Consider the following 11,072-nt stretch of genomic DNA (forward strand, 5'->3'; position numbering starts at 1 on the left):
ATTAAACCGCGACTTGGAATAGGGTTCCAGTTGTAATTCAAAGATTATCATGGTGGATGTCTGAGAGGAAGACGCACTTAATTATTTAACTCAGAGAGTTAAATATCCATAATATCATAATTATTTAATAACTAAGACAGTTAAACATCCATTTTTTACTCTGAGAGCGAACAAATGTAAACCAAATGGACCCTTGCGGATCCAAACGTTAACAAATTTGTTCTCTCTCACAGTTAAAAGTGAATAAATTAACATTAAAGATTTTATTATAGTGATTTACTTAATGAGGAGCTGCACATTTAACACTCTTTCCATCAAAAGCCAATAAAGTTGGCCTCTTTACAAGGAAAGATATCTGGCATTTTTTTAAAGACTTACATTAATATGATATGGCTAATTTTACATTTGTTTAATATGATATGGCTAATTTTGCATTTGTGTAAAGATCTCAGGTTGCTGCTGCTCCCTCTAGTGGTTGAAGTATGTGTTTACTGTCTCTGTACAAGATGACATCACAGATGTGGGAGGAGTTACCATCCCCTGCTCCCTGGTTACTCCCTCCCATTTCTTTTCCCGCTGGAAACCTGCACTGCTGGCTGCATCTTTTAACCACTTAAACCCGGAGTCCCCCAGGGGTTAATTCTAGGCCCCTCCTATTTTCGCTCTACGCTATATAGCTTTGTTTTGCGACACATTGTGAGCTTGTAGATCGGCTATTTTCGGCCAACGTTAGCCGCAGAATAGGGACGCTAAGGTTCAATGGCTAACGAGCAGAGGGTGGCGTCACACAATTATTTTGTTATTTTTTTTGTTGATTTTGTTTTGTTGTCACAAGATTTGTTTTTGTTGGCTGGCTGTATATACTTGGCAGGATGTTGGGCAAGTTAGTGAGGAATTGTAATAAGTTATTTATTATTCCTTTTAAAAAGTAATAATATTTATTTACTTATTACTTGGTATAAAAGTCATTAGTTGCATTACTCATTACCCTTTCTGAGAATGTGATGGACAGTACAAGCTGTTTAGCCAGCAGCTCCTTTTAGAACTGAACCCACTATAATTTCTAACGATAATTAACCTCACAGGAGGAGTCCCCAATCAGACAAACTGCACACGTTGTTAACCTGAAGGGAAACACTACAGGCCTAATAGTATGTATGTTACTGTAATCCCTTGCACTACTTGTTACTGGGCAAAGTCATGATATCAGATTCATATACTGTATTACTTAGTAATACTTAGTAATACTGGTGGTGGGTCTCAGTGGTGTAAAGTACATTTACTCAAGTACTGTACTTAAATACACTTTTGAGGATTTTTTTTTACTTTACTGGAGTATTTCTCATTTTCTGTACTTTTACTTCTACTCCACTACATCTCAATATTGTACTTTTACTCCATTACAATTATTTGAAACATTTAGTTACTAGTTACTTTTCAGATATAAATTATGATATTATGAAACATACATTATCCACTTAAGCCCTATTTTATACATGAAAATAGAAGATCTACAAGCTCACAACGCGTCGCATCGCCATGCGCCATTACACTTTAATTCTGGACTTTTACTCTTAACAGAGTATTTCTATATTGCAGTATTGGTACTTTTACCAATACTGCAAGTAAAGAATTTCAGTACTTTGTCCACCACTGGTGGGTCTAGTACACCTCAAAAAAGACCTTATCTGGCTGGGGTACAAAGGTCTGCCGCTGTACCCCGTCTCGGACAAAAGAAAAACGCCGAAATAAAACTCTTTCTATAAACAATGACCTCTCGGGGCCTTCATGGGGCTGATCCGCTGTCTCCTGGACTCTTTTTGGTGAGAAGCGTGACAAGTCATCCGTGAATTACATGCATCCCTTTGGACGCCACTCGCCCGGAATCAAACGCGACATTTAGAGCGGACAAATCTGCCGTGAAAAGCGGTCAAGAAAAATACGAAGATCGAAGAAGACGGGCAAATAGAGTGTGTGTGTGTGTGTGTGTGTGTGTGTCTGGGAGAAAAGAAGGGAGGGAGTGACAGAAGATAACCCATTAAGACCGGGAACGCATCTGTGATCGTCATTTTAAGATTTCTTTGGCTATTCAAAAATAGCAGATATACAAGCTCATAGCGCGGCACCGAGTGCCGCGCTATGAGCTTGTAGATCTGCTATTTTTGAAAAAATCTTGAACATTTTTGCGCAAACCTTTGAATGATACATTTTTGAAAACGAAAATTTGTAACTCAAATATTTGCTCCTGGGGGGTCCCTGGAACAACATGTTTTGAGATGGGGGTCCGCAGCCAAATACATATCATTTTGGGTGGTCCTTGACATGAAAAAGGTTTGAGGACCACTGATATTATAGCAACATGCGTTTTTTTTAATGTTTTGATGTTCGCTTTAAAAAATATATACAGTATTCAAAGACATATTTTTTTCCAAAATAGCCCAAAGAAATCTAAAGTGACACACAGATGCGTTCCCGTTCTTAATGGGATAAGCAAGAAAAGGAGGAGAGTAATCTAGTTTCAAACAGAGGGCAGCGTTGGGGGGGGGGGGGTTCAGAGAAGGGGGGGAGGTTCAGAGGAGGGGGAGGAGGGAGGGAGGGAGGGGGGGAGATAATGCGAGGGGGGGAGGGACCAAAGCGAGGAACGCGGGGAGGTGGAGATGAAGGGAGAAGGAACGGAGGGAAGCGAAATTGGGATGGAGAGATAGAGAGATCAAAGAGATAGGAGGCAGATAAGGCCAGGGAGAGAGAAATGAAAGAATAGACGGAAAGGTGAGGCAAGCAAGATTGAAAAGGAGAGGAAGAAGTAGTGTGCGCATGTGCGCGCGTGCGTGCGTGTGTGTGTGTGTGTGTGTGTGTGTGTGTGTGTATACGTTTATACTGTACGTCCTTGTGCATATTACTGAAAGGTCATTCGTGCATCTTATGTACACACACACACACACACACACGTGCGCTCGTGCGCGTTGTGTGTTACCGGTCAATAATATCTTCACGCTTAGAATCGGCGATGTTACGCTGCAACAATACATTATAATATAACTGTACTTGTATACAAATGTGTGTGTGTGTGTGTGTGTGTGTGTGTGTGTGTGTGTGTGTGTGTGTGTGTGTGTGTGTGTGTGTGTGTGTGTGTGTGTGTTTGCATTATGTATGCATTTGGTGCATCGCATTCCATCCCAGATCCGTTGAATCTGAATTTGCATTTGTATCCCTTGCTGTCTGCCCGCTCATCGCTCTACTGCGACGTTGACGTTTTATTAATTTATTTCTGAACTTTACAGTACAGTACAGGACCAGATCCCCCCTTGGGGATCAACAAAGACTCGTCTTAAACTACTTTAAGCCCTGTAATACTTATATAAGAAGAATACCAAAAATAGCCTCACAACGTGTCAGCATGCAATGCGTTTGCAAGGAAGATGACAATGGCCTTTCCGTGTGGAGTTTGCATGTTCTCCCCGTGTCCCCTAGGGTAGGTACCCTCACAACAAACATGCAGTAATCCTGGTCTCTATACTGCCTGCTACGTCCAACCCGGGGAAACTCCCCCCCTGTCAGGTGATAAGAAACAGCCTGCTCACTCCTCATGTGTTGAAGGAAGCATGAGCTCAGTTCGGGGCTCTCCCCAGGCCGGCAGAGGGAGAGTAGCGCCCAGGATTACAGCTTAGGCAATTGGCACTGGGTGAAAAAATGGGTTACAAAAATCGCAGGATGAAAAAAAAAAAATGACAATGGTTTTGCTATAGCCTTACATCCTTAGAGGTAGGGAGTTACAAAGCCTAGGTGCCCGGGCCACCCCCCACCCTCCAGGTAATGAGGTGACTTTTAGGGACAACCAGGTCACTATCTGAGGATCTAAAGGCTGCGCCCAGGCTCACAGGGGAACCAACACATCTATAATATAACTGAAAGCCTGTCCTTGCGGGGCTTTAGAAGTCATCAGTAAAATCTTAAAATCAATTCTGAAACTCATAGGCCAACCTAACCTCACCGTCACCAGGCTTTCCACCGCGGAGGAGAGCCTGGTATACATTCTAAAACTGAGCCGTGCGATCCGGTTCAGTTTTCAGTTCAATTCGGTTCAGTTCAGTACAGGGGGAAAAAAATGGGGTTCCGGTTGTTGTCGCATTGTTTTTGTTCCCCACATAATGCGAATTAATTAGTTTCGCTAGTCATGCTACGAGGTAGAATAAAAGATGGACATACCAAACGGTTATCATACCAAAAGAAACTAAACGATTATCCCAAAGTAAACAATATTGAAACTATGGGGAATCATTTTGGGGGTGCACGGCTCCGGAGGTTCCGGCCGCCTGATGATGTTAAGTTATTTCCGCTCCAGAACGGATCAGAGAACCGAAAAAGCTCATTGATCTCAGGCTATAGGCAACCAACATAGGGACACCAGGTTGAAAGTGGTTACCCTGGCTCATTTTACTGAGATATCACAGCAGGAGTGTGTACGCAGTATGTCAGCGATATTACACGTGTATCTACGGTATAGCATTACAGACAGAGTTGCTGCTTTGGACCTGCATGTTGCTTCTATTTGTGTTTGTTCAGAATCAGAATCAGAATCAGGTTTATTGTCACAGCACAGGTTTACAAGGTAAAAAAGTGGGTGAAATTCGTTTTTGTGCATCGTTCCCATCGCAACGTTAATTTCCATATACTGCGGTGATTCTCAATCTGTTTCATTTCAAGGACCCCCAGTTTGATATGCATTAGGCCACGGACCCCAATTTGATAGCATATTTTATCTCTGGGACATAGGACCCCAATCTACACAGTAAAAAGGTTTTTGTTTTGTTTTGTTTTTCTCTGAGAGTGTGAAAATGGAACTTTCACTGTTCAATGGAACTTGTGTGTGCGTGTGTGCGTGTGCGTGTGCGCGTGCGTGTGTGTGTGTGTGTTTGCATTACTATACTTGCGAGGACCAAGTATAGTAGAATTTGAAGAAATATACATTGTGAGGACCGTTTTCCTGGTCCTCACAAGACAAAATGGTTGTTTTATAGTTTAAAAAAACATTTTTGAGATACGTTTTCAATTAGAAAAACATGCAGGTTAGGTTTAGGGATTGGAATTAGAGTTAAACATGATTTATACTTAGTTGAGCGCCAGTGTCGTGCACCGAAAAACAGCCGATCTATAAGCCCACAACGCGTCGCAGCGCGACGCGTTGTGGGCTTATAGATCTGCTGTTTTTCGGCTTTAGGCTTACGGTTAAACATGGCAAAATAATATATATTTTTTTAAATGACATTCATAAAATGGCTGTCCTAAAGCGTTGATGTCCTCACAAGTATAGTAATACAAACCTGTGTGTGTGTGTGTGTGTGTGTGTGTGCGCGTGTGTGTGTGAGTGTGTGTGTATGTATATATTACAGAGATGCTGTCTCTGGAGCCGTCGGGTCTGTATGTCCAGGAGAAGGTCACATCCTCTGAGGTCCAGCGCCAGGAGAAGAAGGAACAGGACAGTCTGACGTCAGAGCCCACCAGGGCATGACGCTCCCAGCCTGTGTAGATGACGATACCCTGAGACTGCTCCGGAACTGTAACAACATGTAGGCAACATGGTCAATACATAGAACTACAACAACATGCTTAATACAAAGAACTACAACAACATGCTTAATACAAAGAACTACAATGACATGGTCAATACATAGAACTACAACAACATGCTTAATACATAGAACTACAATGACATGGTCAATACATAGAACTACAACACTATGGTCAATACATAGAACTACAACAACATGCTTAATACATAGAACTACAACAACATGCTTAATACATATATAGAACTACAACAACATGCTTAATACATATATAGAACTACAACACTATGCAGGGAACATGGTCAATACATAGAACTACAACACCATGCTTAATACATAGAACTACAACACCATGCTTAATACATAGAACTACAACACCATGCTTAATACATAGAACTACAACAACATGTAGAGAACATGGTCAATACATATAACTACAACAACATGCTTAATACATAGAACTACAACAGTATGCCAGGGAACATGCTTAATACATAGAACTACAAGAACATGCTTAATACATAGAACTACAACAACATGCTTGATACATAGAACTACAACACTATGCCAGTGAACATGCTTAATACATAGAACTACAACACTATGCCAGTGAACATGCTTAATACATAGAACTACAACACTATGCAGTGAACATGCTTAATACATAGAACTACAACACCAAGCCAGGGAACATGCTTAATACATAGAAGTTCTATGTATTAAGCATGTTCCCTGGCATAGAGTTGTAGTTCTATAGATAGAATCTCTCTCTCTCAGGGATATGAGACGTGACAATAGTCAGAGTGGTTAAGTTTTTGCAACTCACAAGGAGCATGTGGCCCAATTGTTTTTTCGCTGCACGACATTGCACATACTGCATAGTTCTTAAGTGGTTAATTTGGGCCAGATTACATTTGCCAACACATTGCAATGCAGAGAAATGTGTGGAATTATGATTAATAATGTCCTTATGAACCACATCCATCGTGGATCAAAACATCTGTTGTCCGTTAACCAGTGAAAAGGCAGCTAATTAGCCCATTGTGTTGGGTTTGATCAAGTCCCTCCTGGTTCACACTCAAACCCAGCACACAGCAGCTCAACACAAGCACATATCTCTGCTCTTCACACTAATTAATCCATTAAGACCGGGAACGCATCTGTGTAATTTTTAGATTTCTTTGGCTATTAGCAAAATTAGCTATTAGCAAAATAGCAGATCTACAAGCTCATAGCGCGGCACTCGGTGCCACGCTATGAGCTTGTAGATCTGCTATTTTTGGAAAATAATCGTGAAAACTTGTGAAAATCTTTGATAATTATACATATTTAACTCAAATCTTTGCTTATGGGGTCCCTGGAACAAAATATTTTGAGATGAGGTGGGGGTCCGCGGACAAATACATTTCATTTTGGGTGGCCCTTGACAAGAAAAAAGTTTGAGAACCACTGATATTATAGCAACAAACTGTTAAGATTTAGAAGACATTTGTAGAATCCCCCAGAAGCAAAGATTTGAGTTACAAATGTTCGCTTTAAAAAGTATATATTCAAAGATTTGCACACATTTTCAGAGATTTTTTTCAAAAATAGCAGATCTACAAGCTCATAGCGCGGCACTCGGTGCCGCGCTATGAGCTTGTATATCTGCTATTTTTGAATAGCCCAAAGAAATCAAAACAATTGACACACAGACGCGTTCCCGGTCTAAAGGGGTTAAAGCAATTAAAATGAGCCATCCATATTATTGTTGCCATCAACACACACATGATTTATTAGACGTTATAAAAGCATATATGACTTAATCCATATGACTAATTACATTATAATATGTTATTTCAATCGCTCACTGCGATCTAATTGCATTTGTCGCGGGCGTGGGAATGAGGAATGGAGGGATTTAATTATTATCTCAGTTTAACACGTTGCGTTTAATTTATCATTCTTCCAGAACACCCCCCCCCCTCCCCATCCCCCGACAAACATACCTAACCTTAAACCCTTGGGGGAATACCACTCATTAATACACCCTGGATAATTGATTGAGGTCATGTGGTCAGTGACATACGCAGGGTGTACTTTTGGCTCCGCCCCCCAGCCAAAAGTACACCCTGCGTATGTCACTGATCACATGACCTCAATCAATTATCCAGTTCTAGGCAACATAGAAGGGGGGGGGGGACTTTTTTCTTATCTCCACACAACAGCTCTAAGGTGTATTAAAGACATAGTTCAATGTTGAAAATGAGTGATATTCCCCTTTAAACATGACCCTTATTCACCTCCACCATCCATTACAATGGCTAGATCTACAAAACATGCAGCGGCAGAACAATGGACCATTTTCTGTCTCTATATCCTTGTGGGGACGTGTGTGTCTCACAAAGAGAACACACAACACTGGTGTGCAAGTAAGCACACGCACACACACACACACACACAAACGCACGCGCACGGAGCACAGCATAATAACGGTGCATTCAGACTTATTGCCACATCAGCAACAAATGCAGATGCGCTCGGTAAATAATTTTCCGCGGTGTATTAGTGTTCGCTGTGTAAGACGTCAGAGAAGATCATCAGTTTCTCTATTAATATGGATTACACAGTGCGTCGGCTTAATCAAGAACAGCACACCGCGTTGTGCTCGGATAATATCTAACGATCAATGTTAATTTTTCTATTTGGGTTGTGGGGAGGGGGTAGGGGGGGGATAAATCTATATTTTTTACTCTGCCTGGAAAATACAGTCAGCATCTTAAACAACGACCAAATCTCCAAGGAAGCTGGAAGGCCCCACTCTAATATTTACTGTTACAACAACAACAACAACACAAAAACACCATTTCTGTGTTACTCCATTCCGCTGGAAAACGTGTTAATGTGCTACAGCGAGAGTGGCAATGCAGTCCCCCAACGATGTCAACGTCAACGACACACACGTCCCCGGCGTGTTTAAGAGCTCATTCCACCTCCTTCACATCCGGAGAGAGGAAAAGTTCACGCTTAAAGCAAACATCCTTCAGGCTCTAAAGCGCTACTTAGTTCAGGACAACCCCGTGGGAGAAGAAAACATGTCAATGAAATTGCCCTTGACATTTTTAATTAAACTTATTCACAAAGCTGTGAATATCATGACAGGAAGGGAGAGAGAGAGAGAGAGAGAGAGAGAGAGAGAGCTCTCTGCTGGAGAGAGAAACCTCCGCCAACAACAGTCTCACGTTGAGCCGGCGACAATAACATTGACGCCGTGTGACTTGTGTTGCAAGCAACGCTCGCTTTGACAACACCGTCTAACGGGCGTACAAAGGGGACACGTCGGTCGCATCCAGTGTACTCGCATCCCAAAGCTAAATTGGTACCACAGGGCTCCTCTCGGATCAAAGCAACAGCCAATAAAGTCATAGAAAACCTTAAAAAGAAAAGCTTGAGAGCATGAAAACCTCTCCTGACTTGGCTGCCTGCGTGCGTGTGCGTGTGCGTGTGCGTGTGTGTGTGTGTGTGTGTGTGTATTAAAGCAATCATTTCTCCATCTCTAACGCTTTCATCAGCGAGTTGAAGGAAAGCGCCGAGGAGGAGTTGACCTCGTTTCAATCAGGCCCATCATAATCATCAGGTGCGGCTCGTAGATGTTTCGCAGACAACACACACAATAGTCCATATTCACACGTTGCCCATTTTGGAATTTAACAATATCATCCCATCCTTCAACCTCTCGCTCGACACGAGAAGACGATGAAACGGCAACAACACCAGGCTGCAAGAAGGGCTGCAAGGGCTACTCTTTGAGTCCTTGCCAAGATAAAGAAAAAACCCAAAGCATCTTAAAGCTTTTTTTTTTTAGAATCTAAACCTTTAAGCTGCTTTTTACTGTACATCCATTACCCTAAACTTTATATCAGTGGTTCTCAAAGTTAGGGGGTCCAGGGACCCTCATGAGGTTCCTTGAGGTGGTTCCAAACGGAGCCCTTACAGGGTCTGTAACTCTGAGAGGATTCAAATGGAAGCAAATGGAACCCGTAGAGCAGTGATTTTCAACCACCAGTGGTCCTTAGGTGGTCCCCAGCTATAAGATCGATAGTTAGGGAACCAGATGGACCCTTATAGATCTGTAACTCTTGAGAGTGTAAAATGAAACCAAATGGACCCTTACGGGCCCATTTGGTTTCATTTTACGCTCTCAAGAGTTAAATTATTGTTAAACCATCTGCATGACTTAATTAGGAAGTTTAAACAATTAGAGAATCTAGAAGAATCATAACTTTGACAAACGTTTGCCTGTTATCTCTCTACCACATCAATGCAGCATTGATGGAATTGTGGAGATAATATTATATCCAACAATAACAAAATATTCAAAGTTTTGGGTCTGAGAGGCTGAATCTCATCAAATGATGGTCCGTGCCTCTAAATGCCAACTAAATAATGGTCCTTGATATGAAAGAGGTTGAAAACCACTGCCGTAAAAAGGGTCCATTTGCTTCCATTTGAATACTCTCAGAGTTATGGTTGGTCCTTTAAATAAAATAAAAAAGTTTGAGAACCACTGCTTTTAGATGATAAAGGAACACTTCTGGTGTTCCTCTATCATCACCACCTATCACCTATTTGTATATATATATTTTTTTTTACCTATTCCAAGAAGGATGACCGACGCTAGCGCCAAAAACGTCAGCATGGTGGCTGGCTTCTATGCAAGGAGCCTCTTCGGCCGAGAAAGGACGATGATGGTGAGGATGAGGAAGAGGAAGAGGACTGCTGCAGGACCTCACAGGACGCCGTGGAGCTGAAGAAGTGAAGAGAGAGAGTCCCAACTTTTTGTAAAAGGGCAAGCGAGGGAGAAGGAGGAAAAAAGGGAAAGGGAAAAAGAGAGAGAGAGAAAAAGAGAGAGCGCCGGGAGATAGGTCCGGCGAGCGGGTGCCAGGACAGAGCAGAGCGAGGGACTTGAACACTGGACAACAATAACAACAGAACCCCCACTGTGCCTGTGGTTTATACCCAGCCACACCCCTCCAGGCCCGGCCCCGTCACCCCTGATGCCCTCTCTCTCTCTCCCTATCTCTCTCTCTCTCTCTGTCTCTCTCTGTCTCTCATTCCTCCACGCCTCTCCGTTTATCAACGTCGGTCGACACGAATTACACAAATTATCACAATTAACACGGAAAAAAAGAGAAAACGTTGGGAGAGACTCAATGCAAAAAAGGCAAGACTCAATGCCGAATTAATTCGGTAAACAAAGGGACGACTTTGAGGGGAACCGGGCAGAAATCGACGCGGCGATGACCTTGATGACCTCTGGAGCCAGTTGCACGACCTCACACTAAGTTCCAGAGGTGGACAGTAACTGAGTAAATGTACTTGACTATTGTACATAAGTACATATTCTGAGGATCTGTACTTTACTTGAGTTTTAGACTTCTTTGATACTTATTACTCTTACTCGAGTAAATTTCCAAGACAAATATTTTACTTTTACTTGTGTAAATTTCTAGGAAGGCTAAAAAG

At 42.1% G+C, this 11,072-nt stretch overlaps 1 protein-coding gene across 3 annotated transcripts in view; it reads right to left on the reverse strand.

The window, feature by feature from the left end:
- mpz (myelin protein zero) overlaps nucleotides 1–10,514 on the reverse strand; it is a 28,678-nt gene extending 18,164 nt beyond the window's left edge. For 2 of the 3 annotated variants that reach the window (XM_084057127.1, XM_084057126.1), the window contains exons 1-2: nucleotides 10,200–10,408; nucleotides 5,389–5,555 (exon numbers count right to left, since the gene is read on the reverse strand). In XM_084057127.1, the coding sequence (XP_083913253.1) occupies nucleotides 5,389–5,555; nucleotides 10,200–10,245 (213 nt within the window). In that variant the 5' untranslated portion in view covers nucleotides 10,246–10,408. Of the gene's footprint in view, nucleotides 1–5,388; nucleotides 5,556–10,199 lie in introns of all 3 variants that reach the window. The other variant, XM_084057128.1, reaches the window with a different exon arrangement.
- Nucleotides 10,515–11,072: the final 558 nt, after the last annotated feature.

This window comes from Gymnoscopelus microlampas, assembly GCF_963454915.1.
Source record: "Gymnoscopelus microlampas genome assembly, chromosome: 5".
NCBI lineage: Eukaryota > Metazoa > Chordata > Actinopteri > Myctophiformes > Myctophidae > Gymnoscopelus > Gymnoscopelus microlampas.